Source organism: Melopsittacus undulatus, chromosome 1 (assembly GCF_012275295.1).
Source record: "Melopsittacus undulatus isolate bMelUnd1 chromosome 1, bMelUnd1.mat.Z, whole genome shotgun sequence".
Taxonomy (NCBI): Eukaryota; Metazoa; Chordata; class Aves; order Psittaciformes; family Psittaculidae; genus Melopsittacus; species Melopsittacus undulatus.
The window spans coordinates 131194299-131209317 of NC_047527.1; the positions used below are offsets into that span (position 1 = coordinate 131194299).

General features: G+C 39.1%; 1 protein-coding gene across 4 annotated transcripts in view; it reads right to left on the reverse strand.

Annotated features, from left to right (window-relative positions):
* Positions 1 to 15019, reverse strand: part of CNOT10 (CCR4-NOT transcription complex subunit 10) — a 60659-nt gene that overhangs the window by 21266 nt on the left and 24374 nt on the right. The window contains exons 1-9 of one of the 4 annotated variants that reach the window (XM_031052402.2): positions 12500 to 12726; positions 11926 to 12007; positions 11087 to 11140; positions 6735 to 6826; positions 3852 to 4013; positions 3206 to 3356; positions 2182 to 2327; positions 1217 to 1303; positions 418 to 501 (exon numbers count right to left, since the gene is read on the reverse strand). In XM_031052402.2, coding sequence (XP_030908262.1) covers positions 418 to 501; positions 1217 to 1303; positions 2182 to 2327; positions 3206 to 3356; positions 3852 to 4013; positions 6735 to 6826; positions 11087 to 11140; positions 11926 to 12004 — 855 coding nt within the window. In that variant the 5' untranslated portion in view covers positions 12005 to 12007; positions 12500 to 12726. Of the gene's footprint in view, positions 1 to 417; positions 502 to 1216; positions 1304 to 2181; positions 2328 to 3205; positions 3357 to 3851; positions 4014 to 6734; positions 6827 to 11086; positions 11141 to 11925; positions 12008 to 12499; positions 12727 to 15019 lie in introns of those variants that run through there. The other 3 variants (XM_031052403.2, XM_005152851.3, XM_034061128.1) reach the window with 3 other exon arrangements.

Here is a 15019-nt window from a genome sequence, read left to right on the forward strand (position 1 = left end):
CAAAAAACAAAACAAAAAAATGCGTATCACAGATTTAATCTTTTATGAACTGATTAAAATCACCAATGACATCAGACTTTTGTTATACCTGTGACATTCATAGTAAACTAAAACTTGTCTTGTGCTGCTTACATTATAAAGCAAACTGAACCTGTTCACTATATAGTGATTCACTGTTAATTTGGGATTATTAATCATAAAGTGCATTTTCTGAGCAACTGAAAACAGCGCAAGTAAGAAAAGTCTACACTAATTTTACTTGTGGAGAAGAGATTACAAACCCAACTGACTGCATAAAGCATTATTTCAGATACCCATTCTCAGTAAGATCTTGCTTTGTAAAGAAAGCTAGAAAATTGAATTTTAAGATAGAGAACAGATTTACATTAGAAAAACATTAGCTTTAAGAATACTTACATTCCCAGCTGTATTCATAACAGACTTGATCTCCCTTTTGCATGCTTTTAGTGACTTCATCTGGATATAGGCTCTCACCTTATACTGTTAAAAAAATAAATTTATTAAATAAAAAAACAAGAACTTGTGCAGGTTTGCAAGATGAAATGTTTCTAGAGATTTATTACAGAATATTTCATGTACATCTTAAAAACAGGTAGTAAAAAGCTATTCAAAAAGCCTTCCTAAAAAAATGTTCTAGTCAGACCTTCAACAACAAATGTATGTTTTGCATTCACAGTAAGCAGATGCACATTCTGTTCAATGGTCAACAGCTAATCCCTATTCAAACATATACTAGCACTTCAATGACAAACTAATTAAAATAACCTAACTTCTTAATCCCAGATATTTACCTACTAAACTGAATACACCAATTAGTGAATGCTGATAAAGAAGCATTTTGATTCTTCAAATATTTTTCCACAGAACAGTACAGTAAAATAAAGACTCTGCTGATTTAGACTGTTGGAGGTCTGACAGATATAAGATCAGTGCAGGTAACTGTAGTACAAAAAAAAAAATAAAATATGACAAACTGGGAGGACTGAAATCGTGGGGTTCTTTTGGTGTTGGGTCAGTTTTTCCTTTAGACAGGTCTTAAAAGAAATGAAGAGTTAAATAAATTCTTTTGGTTTACCCCATTAAATTCAAGACAGAATATCACAATTCATGCTGAACTGGATGTGAAGCAGATGGTACTTGGTTTTAAGAAAAACTTGAACTAATATACTTGTATAAGTAATACACAGACACTTACCTGATGTATCTTAGATTTAGCAACTTCTATTAAAGCTCCGCTTTCAGCTTTTTGATTCGAGGAATCTTTATTTGTATTATTACCTGACTGGCAAACAGAAAAAGGGAAGTGTTACTATCAGTCACCTTTTAAATTCAGTTTACAGATGCTTTCATAAGCTATTTTTATCAATCTCACAAGAAGAAAATTATTTAATAGTCAAAAAACACACATCCCAACAAATACTGTAACTCGAGCTTAACAATCAAAACACATGAACAGCCACACCAGCCTATGAAGAGCAGAATTCTATATTAACATCAGTGTTACACTATATTGCTCTGCAGCTTAAGTATTTTAAGAATTCTCTTACCCAGATGGATTATATGTACATTCTAGTCTCTCTTTAATATTTTCATCAATAGAATTACTATAAACTTAAAGATAAAATATTTTATCTTAAGTATGACAATCCATCAATGGGAGAAGACTAAAATGTCCTTTTTTCACTTTCAAGCCACTACTCATTCCACTGATTTTTTCAGAAGACACATACAAAAGATTTCATTTGAAAGTATTCCTCATACTTTCAGATACTGTGTAAAAAAGATGCTTGATTTCTTATACTTTGCCATGCAATTGCAATTCCCCTCTGATGCTGATTTCCCTTTCAAATTCAGAGTCTCATGGTCATAATCCAAGACAAACAAGGAAAACTATTTATATTTGACCATGAAAACAACTGTCTTTCCAACACAAGTGTCTGACTTCTTAGCTCCCTGGGAGTAGGAGAAAAGGATGAAACAGAGGAAATAAATAGCTGTTGTATAAAACTAGCTCAGTAACTAACATATATAAGTTGCTGTCTGAGGGTACAGGCGATCTAACAGTTTTATAATGCAGAAGTCTTATAATAGTATTTTGGGGCTGTGTTGAAGCATATTTCATGTAAAGACTTAGTGGCACTCATTTTATTTTAAGCTCACCTCATTTTTTCCATTCTTGCTGTTATTGTTGCCCTGTGAAATCATTTTTTCCAGAACAGCAAGCAAATGCAAGGCTTTTTCAGCTTGGTAAGTTAGAAGGTATAGGTCTATAAGCAAGAAGCAGACAGCCTGGGCAAACTTCTCTTCTGTAGAAAGCAAAGAAGCAAAACTGATTTTACAGCTCTAATACCAATCCTTCCAAACACAACACAAAAAAAAAAAAAAACCAACAAAACAACGACAACAAAAAAAAACAAACAAAAAACCAAAACCCAACCACCTGACTATAAAGTGCATGGACGCAACACTATGAGAAAAATACATATATTACGTAAAAAAAACCCCAACATGCAGATATGTAGAATCCCATACAACTTGAAAAGATTCCATACAAACATATCTCTGCTGGGCTAGCTTCTCGGGATAAGTATCAAACAGACATACTGAAAACTAGGAGAAACTGAAGGAGAAACACAGTAGTATGTATGTAATTACTGAGGCATATACATCTTTCAGCCTTGTCACCCCTAAAATTCAATGAGGATTTTGAAGTTATTTAATACAAGTATGGCAATTACACTACACAGGGTGCCAGAGCTCATAAAAGTTGGAGACTATATTCAGATATGAGCACATATAATTATGTATGACCTAATGCAAGTATTTAAAAATGTGAGTGCCAGACAAAGACACACCTACCCATGAAGTTATATGATAACTCAAAATACTAGATTTAAATAATTTAATTAGCTTGTACATATAATTTACATAAATACTTTTTAAAGATGTCAAAAATCCATTTCAGTTTCATTATACTTGCCTGCTAAATGCCCTTGAAGTACCTTCCCCCCAAATTCAATTGCTGTCTTCAATACAAGTGAAACATATGCTTCATTCCAAAGCCTACCTACTTTTTTTAGAGCCATATCAGGCAAATTACAAATCACTTGTCTGGTAGTGAGAAAGACTGAATGATCTTTTTGTAGTTATTGAATGAACAAAACTCTTCTTTCTATATACGTACCGAAAGGCTCTATGAACTGATACAGCTTCTCCCCAACTGATATAGCTTCAGTATACTGACGCAGATGATACAGAATAACAGCTTGATTGTAGTATAGCATACTGTTTTCAACATCATCTAAACCATCCATTTCTTCAACAACAGAGTGAACCTGACAAAAACCCACTTTTTAATAAAAGTTTTATTAAACTTTTAATACCTACGACTTTTTAAAGTGTCAAAAAAAAAATCCAAAGGTATGAATCTGTCTAAAGCTAGGTCAGCTAGAGCTATAGGCTAAGAAACTTCATTGTTGCCAACATAAATCCAGAAAAAAATTACAATTAAATAGAAAGCCATCACTGAGTAGTAAAGTAACATTTTCACTTTTTTACTTTTTTCACAAACTACTTCAGGTTAATGAACTGTCTATTGAAAGAACATAGCAGGTGTTTCTATGGTTATAATCTCTGAAACATTTCAACTTCAGATCAATTTCACCAATAAGATTAAACAAACTCAGAGGTTTAAAAGTAATGTTATTTTCTTATTCCTTTATTAAAATCTAAGGGACATGGGGCAGAAATTTTATTCCTATTTCACTGGAATATCCCACCACCATTAACAGTACTCACAACCAAGTATTATGTCAATAAGTTCACACTACCTGGTTCTTCAGCTGGTTAAGGGTTTGTCTCAAATTGTCTGTTGTAGTCTGGTTACTTTTACAGAACTCTGCAACAGCAGTATTCAAAGTTATTTTGTAGTCATCTTTGTTTATGTCTTGAAGGGTATTTAGGTGTTGTAAACAAGCATCATAGTTGCCAGCCTGGAAATTGCACACATACCAGAAACATGCATTTAGAAGATACAAAGTATGAACTACCGGGTTACTAAGTTTTGGTGAAAGTATCTTCTGTAAGTTTAGAAAGCAAAGTAGCATTGCCTTTATCAACAGCAAGTGGAGCAAACCAAACATCTACACACATCCTTTGTTATTTATGCAGATTATAATGTACGAGAAGTAAGTCTAAAAGCTGAGGTCATATTCAAACTTCAAGAAGAATTTTGTGGAGGAATGCCAAATGGACTAGTCAATTATTATAAACAGATGTTTCCATGAAAAGCATTATTCTGATTTCTTTATTTCCCCAGTTTTCATAATCTTTCCCCATCACATGTACATTGAGCAGCTGCAGTTGCTTACTTAAGTCCTGGCCCATCATTCTATGTTCATTCTTCACTCCATCTGGAGAGACAGAGTTATAATTTAGTCTGTGGAAGTCATTTTAACACAGGTTGGAAAAAAAGAGGGTGTCACTTTCACAGTACAGGTTTAAATATTTATACAAGTTTTAGCTGCCGAATGAAGTATTCTATCACAGGTTTAGGCATGCCTAAACAGAAACTAGGACCCAAGCATGATGCTCCTCTGAGGTGTGACTTAATCAAGAAATCCCTTTCTTTGACCTCACTAATGAGCAAGGACTTCAGAACGGCTCACCTCTTTCTGTTTTCACTTTTAGTCTGTGTTTGTGCAGGAGAAATTTAGTGACATCGAGGAATGAAAAAGAACTCCAGACTCTTTCAACCATGTTAAGCCTAAATGATCCTTCACTGTCTATTGTTCAATTCCAATACAGGAATTATCACTTTCACCTCTTCTGTACCAGGATTATTTCCAATCTGGTCAGTCAGATAAGCAGGTTCATTTCCATCTCTGTCAATGCTTCAAAATCAAAAGCTATGTTCTTGAGCACCATGACCACTTCCTCCTCCTTTTTAAGTGCTGTTCCATGGAGCTTCTCCAGGGCTCCTGCCTAATTTCCTCTATTAAGGGAAGTATTACAACAGAAAAAAGGCTCTGTGGTGCTTCTGCTCTTCCCAATAAAGTTGCCATTCTGCGGCTACTCTCAAAAGAACCATCCCAGTTCCTTCAGTCTCCTATGAAAGCACAGTTACACAATTTACAGAGAGATGTAGCAGGATGTTGACTCACAGTATTTCCACAACAATACACAGCATGGATTGCCTAGTGATCATGTACATAAACACAGGGACTTGTAATTCAACTGCTGGCATGCTCTTTAACTGAAACAGTTCATCTCCCAGTGATCATCTTCATATGTTCACATTCAGAGCTTCTCTTCAACAGGAGTAGCTTTCAGGTCACAGCAACAAGGCTTCTAACCATGGCTGGACTAAAGACTTTGAATCCTTAAAGGGTCACCTTACTTTTCCCTCAGCCAACAGTCCTTTACTTGACTCTACCAGACAAGATCCAGGACACAATATAGAATGTTGCAGTAATTCTATCAAGACTGATATTGGAAGTGAAATACAATAAGGCAGCTCACAAAGCTATTTAAAGCAACTCAATAGCAAGCAAAACTGGCAAACATGGCAGCAGATTAATTCTGCTCGTATCTGCCACTACTTCACAACTCCATGAATTTAGGGAGTTCTTAAAGCAAGGAAAAAAGTATGAAATAAACAAGATACACTGGACAAGTATTAAAACTAGAAGTCTGATCTGCTGAAATCATTGACAGATCAAAATTATTTTAGGCTCACAGACCTGTGGGCAAGGTGGAAAATAGACAAACGTTCCATGTGCCTTCAGTTTTCAGGATCAAATGCCAATGAGCAAAAAGTTATTGAAAAAGAGTCATTGAGCTAGAAAGCACTCAAGAAGACATCAGTGAACAACATCAATTGTAGTCAGTTGAAGGACCAATTACATGTAATAACATCCTAGGCAAAAAAATATAACAAGTGAAACACACAAGAAGGAACCTTATAAGACAGTATTTAAATTCTTTCCCCAATCTATTTAATACATCCAAAACCGAATTATGCAAGGCATTGTGGAGACAGAGACACAACAATTGAAAGGAAAAGCAATTACACTTCCTGTCACTTGCTACACTAAATAAAATTAGGAGACAGTACAAAGAAAGAAGTAAACTGAAAGACGTGTTACCTGAATTTTAACACACTCAAAAAGATTTTCCAAGAAACACAAAAAGAAGTAGCAAATACTGCCTGTAGATGTTATGTGTTGAAGAATGTGTTTTAATGTAAAGTGACAGAACAGTATACAACACTTTTTGTGAAAGAATACAAAAAGATACTAAAATGAAAAAGGTTTGTTAGGTTGCTGGTTTTTAACTACATGTAGTTCCTTTACATCCTTTAACACAACATTTTTAATTTGAAGCAATTAGTTCTTCAGACAGATCATGCATTTTCGACACTGACACAGAATAACAACCTGCTTCTAATTAACTCAGTTTTTAAGATTACTAAGTTTTGAGAATCAAGATTGTGCTTAATCTTGTGCACTTCATTCAAGTATCCCCTTCAGACTTCTCACACCACAACAGACAGAAACCCCATGTACTGTCTTGAGAACACAACTAGTGCTACTTTTTATATACTATCCCATTAATACATTTGCAACTGTGCTAAGAAAACATGAAGAATAATTATAAAAGCCCATTTAGCAGTTGTGATAAATCAAAAGTCTCAGAGCTTGTCTCTGTCTTACCAGAAAAGCTTGTAATGCACTGCTTGACAGTTCCTTTTCCTGATCGGTAATCCCAGAAGTACCAGCTCCTTCATGTTTCTCAGTACCTTGATCTGTAAAGTGGCCAGAAGGTTACAAGAAAGTCTGCAAATGTGATGACAGCTCTTCAGTTTAAAAATTTTGTTTCTTCTAGTTCTCAAGATCTTCTTGCCAGTACAAGTAACTTCCCAGATAACTGCAGCACTGTCTCCCTACTACACTGAAATATCTCATTATCCTATACTACCAGTGAATTCCTCTCCAAAAAATGTAAATGTAATAATCCCAGCTAAATTACCATGCTCAAGCACTAATCAAAGTCCTGCAAGTTAACTGACAATGCACACATTTTAGATTTCTCTTCAAAGCTGCAACCATATACTAAGATAGCCTTTACTTACATAAAGAGTACCACATAAAGAGTTAGATGAAAAACCCATGCATCCTGTATGTTGCTTCCTAAACAGCAAGAGAGGGACACTTTAGGGAACAACATACAAAACAGCAAACACTAGAACTTTCACCCAGCTCCCTGTTTTGGAAGAATAAGTCTCTCTAATAAGAGGCTGCAATCAAAACATCATTGTAATAATTACTGTCAGACCTGATGTATTTTTTCAATCTCTCTATATTTTTGTATTCTTCAATTATACCCCACAAAATGCTACATAGCGATTATATTGCAAGACAGGAGGAAATGCTGCCTATTTACTTTTTCCACCTCACTTCCAGTCTTCAAGATCTTTCTTTGAATCATTTCTCCTCCAGGATGAGCAGGCACAGTTTACTCTGTACCTTCCTCACATGTTTTTTCCCAGAATCTTCTCGGGTTCTACTGTATCTTTTTCAAGGTTAAGACAACAAGAACAGATTGTAGCAGTTAATGATGGTGGCCCTTTTGAGCATTTATATTGCAATACAATAAGGGTTTAACTGTCTTCGATTTCTTTTACATAGAATTCCTAGTGTTTTACCTTTCAGTCGCTATTGAGCATATTTTTCAGAAAGCACTCTGCTGAACCATGTAATTCAGAATTTAATGCAGTGAAGCTGCATTAAAGAAGATAGTACAGCCAGTCCATGTCAAAAAACCCAAACCCTCCAACACTAAACCCTTCCCTGTACTGAACACAAACTTGTGGAGGGGAAAAAACCAACCCAAACCATCACACAACCGCTCTGGAACACTTATTTCTGGAACCATGAACTCATGTGCCAGAATATACAAACATAATTTAATGAAAGGACATGGTACTGTTAGAACATGTCCAGAGGAGGGTCACGAGGATGATCAGGGGACTGGAGCACCTCCCATATGAAGACAGGCTGAGAAAGTTGGAGCTGTTCAGCCTGGAGAACAGAAGGCTGCGTGAAGACCTCACAGCAGCCTTCCAGTATCTGAAGGGGGCCTACAGGGATGCTGGGGAGGGACTATTCATTAGGGACTGTAGTGATAGGACAAGGGGTAACGGGTTGAAACTTAAACAGCAGGGGTTTAGATTGGATATAAGGAAGAAATTCTTTACTGTTAGGTTGGTGAGGTACTGGAATGGGTTGCCCACGGAGGTTGTGAATGCTCCATCCCTGGCAGTGTTCAAGACCAGGTTAGATGAAGCCTTGGGTGATATGGTTTAGTGTGAGGTGTCCCTGCCCATGGCAGGGGGGTTGGAACTAGATGATCTTGAGGTCCTTTCCAATCCTAACTATTCTATGGTTCTATGATTCTATGATTTTGAAAAAAGGACTTTACAAATCGCTTTTGCAGAAAACTATTTCTTGAATTTCACAGTGGAAGCATTGCTCTAACCTACTTTTTGCTATCTTAATAGGCTAGGTAGGCTTTTTAAATTCAGTGTCTTTGTTTTCTTCCCTAGCATTCACAGATGTAATGCGAACTCTGCTAATTTTGTTTTCACTTTGAACAAATGAAGACACTTATCCATGAGTTCTGCTGCAAAAATATAAAAACAAACATTGTCTGCTACTATGAAATTTGCAAATGTAAGACAGACAACAGTAAGGGGCCACCAAACCTGAGAGGATTCATCAATTAACATCCTTAGTAAGTATAACACAGACTTAGTAATGTATCACTTGTTTGTTCTTGTTGCTGGGAAGTGACATCCCTTCCATTGCCATATATAACAACACATTTGAGCAAGAACTGTAAATATTTGGATGTGACTTTCACCCTGCTTCAAGACACCAACAAAGCTGAGATTTTAAAAACTCAACAATCTTACATCTGCAACTCACAAAGTAACCCACTGTGATTTAGACAAGATTCAAGATTCAGCAGTTGCAGTACTCTGGAGGGAAGGATCTCCAGGGGCCTACAGAACTGCATACATACACAGACTATAAGATCTGACTGTGTATAAGGCATTGATGAGTACCACTTGCACTGCCTTTTCCTTGAAAGGGAAAGACAGGAGAGAAAATTGAAATATAAAAAAGCTCGGAATATGTTTGATGTGTCAAGGTTTTCTGCAGCAAAGGAGGAAAGGAACAAGAAGCACCTCTCCTTCAACCTAAATACAGAATAAATTGGATTACTGCTCTTAACCTTGTGGTTGTACAGTTTAACAGAATGTTATTACCCTCCAAGGACCTCTAGAACAGCAGCAAATAAGCAAACATCTTCCCTCATGCTTTCATGCTACCAGTTACGTTATCTGCTTTACTTGCTCAGCATGCCTTTCAGATTATGCTAGTAAAAGTAAACACAGTGCAGAGACTTGCGACTCTCAAACTTTTGAATTTGATAATAGTGAGTCAGGTCAAGAGGTTTCTCACATACAGATTTACCCAGCAGAACAGTGCCATCGACTACAGAGTGCATTACTTATTATTGCCATTGTATGCAAGTTGGTAAAAAAAAAGCATCTCAAATGGAGATGGGCTTATGGAAGTATCAATCCTGAACTAAAATGTCTTAAGTGAAAGAGACTGTTGTCTAAGTTGCATAATAAAAGCACCACTTATTTTAGGTGATGTATTTCCTAGGGAAAAATCAGGACAGGTCTACAGATTTCACTATGCCTCTAAGTCTGCTGGAACGTTAAAGGAAAGAAAAAAAGGGGACTACTTTAAACAAAATCAGAGCAGTCTCTTCTCCTACAAAGCCAGTTTTATGGCTGTAATCCAATCAACTGCACCTGCTATGACTCAGTAAACAAAGCAGGTTTGCAACACTGGAAGTTGATCAACAAAAAATGAAGTGAAAGTCCAGCTGACCTGGTTCACAGGATAGCTCTTTCCTTTGAGAAAAAAAAATTGAAAAACCCAAACAAACAAAAAATAAACCAAACAAAAAAACCCCAAACCCAGACTTTGGCTAGTCTCTACCATTTTTGCCCAAATACACTTGAAACCTGTTAAAGAGCAAAAGGTGCTTCTAATCTATTGTAATCCTGCCACTCTTGTTTAGACCAGGACCTGGCTGCTTTAGTTGATCTTTATTATTATTGAGAGATCTCACAGACAGGAGTCATCTAAAAGCTGTCTGGTGCAAGAAACTGAAAAGATTCCACTTAAATGAAGGGAGAAAATAAAGCATTCTTGCTCCCTTGGCTGCAAACAACTCTGAAGCACTTGCAAATAAAACTATAATTTCCATATTTCTTGAGACATTTGAAAATGAAACAGGTAAGTGCATTGTTCCCTGGGAAAACATACAGCATGCTGCTTGCTCACTCAGACCCAGTGATCTTTGGTATTCTTGCAGAAGCATGTGGTGTGAGTAACACAGCACACCCCTCACTACTGACATGCTCCTATCCATCAGCTGAGACATCTGAAACAGTGCAGATTCTCTGCTCCACAAATGACAGGACTTGTTTTTTCTCTGTAAATTGTATTTACATACAGACCTCTTTGTTTTGCCCAACTTTTACAAGTACAGAGTAACTCTGTATCTAATACTTGTTCGGCAAGTGATGAGGGGCAAAAGGCACAATCTGGAAAAGAATCAACTGCCCAGATTTTGATCTGGAGGAAACTACTGCACCAAGTTTGAAGTTAAAACAGCAAGTCAGGAAAATAACTTCCTAGTGAGCAATCCTGGGGCAGAGCAGTAGAAACACTATGTCATAAGGCTTGCCTGCTTTGCACAAGAAGGGAATTGTCCCTACTGGAGAAGTTACTGGTGGACAGAACTTTGGGAAACCTGTCTCTTTGAGAAGAACACATGGAAAATCATCAGACTGCCACCTGAAAGGGAGATTGCTCATCAACTTGGTGACACACCATGTAAGTTACAAGAAGCCACATCTCCCACAAACACACACCCAAAGATACCCAGAGAGTGACTGCAATGATTATCCTTCTCATACCTTTTCTGCGTATCTCCAAGGACTGCTGCTCCTGAGCTCTCTTGTTCCTAGGCCCTGTAAATTACATCTGACATGTACTGTGCTGTTGAATACCTCTGGAATTCTTTTTCTGGAATTATTTTTATTTCCAAACTCTACAGGCAGAGGGATATCTCCCTTGGAAGTGGGGAAATCTATCTCATAACTCTTGCTCCAAAAGCATTTTGAATGGTATGAAGACCAACCAGAGTGTTCAGCCTTTATAAGATAATAACAGTTTCTGGCATCAAAACTACATTTTTCTATGAAGCATTGTACTATTAGTATAAATATAACAGAATTCTTCAGTGCTGTATAACAAAAAAGCAAACACTTCGCAGTGCAAAGTTCCTTGTAACTCACTGCTATGAACAAGTTCAGTATGTAGAAAGTCTTGCTATAGCTCACAGCTTTGGTTCACTTGGGCACATACTTTTCTGTTAAGTACAACTGAAAAATTCCTTCAGCACTTCTAGGATAACAACAAAACATAAAAAACCTAATGTCAGTTTCTTTCTCTTGTAGTTTCAGAGATGCTTACAGTTAACAACTAAATGCAGGATTGTTTAGTATGCATCAGTCAGTACAGTACACTAGTTTTTCCCACAAGCTTTTCCAGATACTGAGTAGTTTTGTATTTAGCATCCAGAGAGAAAAAAAAAACCCAAACCAACAAACAACACACTTAAGGCATTTTTAAATAAAGTTTCCTGCAAAGAGGTCTTCCTGCATGAAGGGCAGTCTTATGGGACACAGGTAAGCAGTATCAACACTAATAAGTTACATAACAACTGTTCTTGAGATTTACTGAGGGTATTTACCAGATGATTTATTCTTTTTAATTCTGGTGATCTCTCTACGGTGTCTTTTCAGGCCTGAGTTTAGGGAAGACTCGCTCATCCCCTGAAACCAAAGCATCAACTCAGAGGGAAGCAGAGTGAGCTCCAGAGATTAAGTAGCAGCACAAAGCATTCGCATCTCCCCAGCACCTCCCGAATGGCCCAGTTTAACAAATTAACCCAGAACTCGACTCCTGCAGCAGGACTAAGCTCTGGGAGTCACCGACACCCACCCCCACCAATATTTCCTCCCCATCGACTCCTTTCAGGCAGAGGGCACGGAGAACCCCGTCCCCACACGGACCCGGCATAATACAGGCCTATGGGTGACAGGACTCGCCGGCACTTCGTACCAGCCACTAGCAGCCCGGCCGCGGCGGGGCACTACTTCTTCGGCGGAAGAAAACAGTACAGTGCGCAGCGCCAGTCGTTTCTCCTTCCGCCCATGACGTACGGCAACTCACCCCCCCACCCGCGCGGAAACGTATCGCTCCGCACCAGGCGGCCCAGGCCCGCGTCGGGCATGGCGGGCCGCGGTGGCTTCCTTCACACTCACCCGCAGTCTTGTCCGCTGCCATTTCCTCCACTGCGCGGTGCAGCCCTGAAGCTCGAACAGCTCCGAGAGTCCTTTCCGCACACCGCAGTACCGAGCACCGTCGACACCACCGCCAATCAGCCGCTATCACCCACGGGACTACTTTGCCCCTGCCACCTTCCGCGCACCGAGCCCGCCCCGCTGCCTGCGCCGCTCGCTCCTATTCGCCCACAGCTTCCGGGTTCCCTGCGGCCGCACAACGTACGGCCGTTGCCGGGGGATCGCGCAACTGACGTCGGGACGCATCAGCGCTTCCCGCGGGCGGAGAGGGGGTGCATGCGCGCTGCGTTCCGTCCTGGGTGCCACTGGCGCCATGTTGGCGGCTCTGGTACGCCGGGAGGGTAGGGCTGTTTGTGGAGGCCCGTGGCTGCTTCTGTGCAGATTCTTTCTGGTCTTTCCGCCACACTGGGTTGAGGGGTAAATGTTGGCCCCTGTTTCGAACTTATTTTGTTCAAGTGCACCCGGTTCGGACGTGCCGGGATCCCCTTAGGAGCAGCTAGTTTCGGTAGCGATGAACCGGAGCTTTCTTCAGGTGTCACTGGCTGGTGACGGGGAAACCTTCAAAATACTGGTTTAATGTGGGTTATCAGTCTGACTGGAGTGTCTTAAGTGTCGTTAAGGTGCTCGCCACCACCGTCGATGGTCTTGCACCTGCAGCCCGAGTTCCAGCCCGAGAAGTGGCTGAGCCCCTTGTGAAATATACAGGAATGATTCGTGTCAGGAATTTAGGCGACCTTGTCGCCATTGCACTTTGTGTGAAACCAGCCCTCCTTTGTGACCGTGATTATCATAAGTGCTCCTGTCAATAAGGAGAAACAAAGGGGATAATCTCTCCTAATCAATCGCTTTGTTTTTCAAAGGGGACTTCCCTTTAACGGTTTGACTGGCCTAAGGAGATTAGATAACCAAGAGATACATTTTGTTACAGGATGTTGCAAACTTGGGTACTAGGCAAATAACCATATAAGGTATAGAACAAAATGTTAAGACTACGTTAAGCTTGTAAGCATTTTTCTGTTAATACATTACTAAGAAAATTCAACAACGTCTTCACCGGAGAAAGACCCCAGCAAACAAGAAAAGAACAAAGGAAAGGGGCCACGTCGACATTCGGGTAAAGAAGACAACAGGATTGGCTAAAACCCAAGACTAAGAAGTATAAGAGACTGTACTCCAAAGATTCCAGTGTGCATTCCTGGTGGAGCGGAGACTCCCCTGCGCACCCAGCGCTGTTTTGCTTATTGCCTCTCTTAAATTTCTAATCAATTGTGAATAAAATCGATTGGGACAAAACCCGGTTTGCGGTAAATTTTTATAACACCCTTGCAAACCTCAGATTCACACTGCCAGTCCGAGGGGTCCTTGCAGCATTGTGCATTGAGGGGCAAAGTAACCGTCACCAGAGTGAAGATGCCAGTTAGCATGTTAATTGCCATTATCTTTGTCATTGAAGTACCAGGCATGGGATACATTACATTGGTAGCATTGTAAAGATTCTTATGTGTTTATAACGACTTGGATATACTGTATATAGTATTTTGGATACACTATATATAGGATTTAAGTGCTCACCTTTGCTTAGATGTATCTTTGTAGCCCCAGCAGCCACCTATTGTTAAAACTCTTGGGTAGAGACTCTGGATGAGTCTGGAGGAGCCACCTTCTCTCTTGATCCCCCATTCTGATCCCACATACTACGGGGGGTGAGCTGAGGTGGGAGGAAAGGGTCCCCAGAGTCTCCTCTCCCAGGCACCAAAAGGTGCTCTGTGTTTCTGTGGCTTGAAGTCAAAGCTCTTGAGACAGGGACAGCCAACTTCCAAGGTTTGTAAGGAATAGGGATACTTTGTTTAGCAGAAGGATACAGTTTGAAAGAAAGGAACACACTTCGACACACCAGCTTTGATCGCCTCTAAACCATCAGAGCTTTTTAATGAATCAGTCCCTACAGAATGCATATTCCAAAAACATCATTTCAGGAACTTCAAGAGCAGGATCATTCTTTTTATTTTGTAATTTCAATTCTGAACATTCCAAATCATGTCTAATGATTTCCATTAATCACCACTTCTCCAATTCCTCTTCACATAACTCCAATCTTCAGCATTTCTTTTACACATACACACAAGATAATCCTTATTCCAAGACTGAATTTGCTGTATGTTTTGTGATAAATATCTGCTGACCCAGACATTATTAGCCTGTATCTGTATCAGAAAATAACTGCCCATAAAGTTGCAATAGCAAGTTTTCTCAATGTATATGTATTTACTAGTATAATTATTTATTTATATGTGTATTTATATACACATACACACATATATGTAAAAACTTGTGTTTTGGTAAGCAATAGAACCTATATATATATAAAAGCACTGTACTACTACTGTAACTGCGTATTCTCTCTGATTTTATGAAAACAAGAAAGTCACCAAAAACCCACCCTGAGCAAAAGGTGCCTAACGTGGAGCTGATGTGAATGCC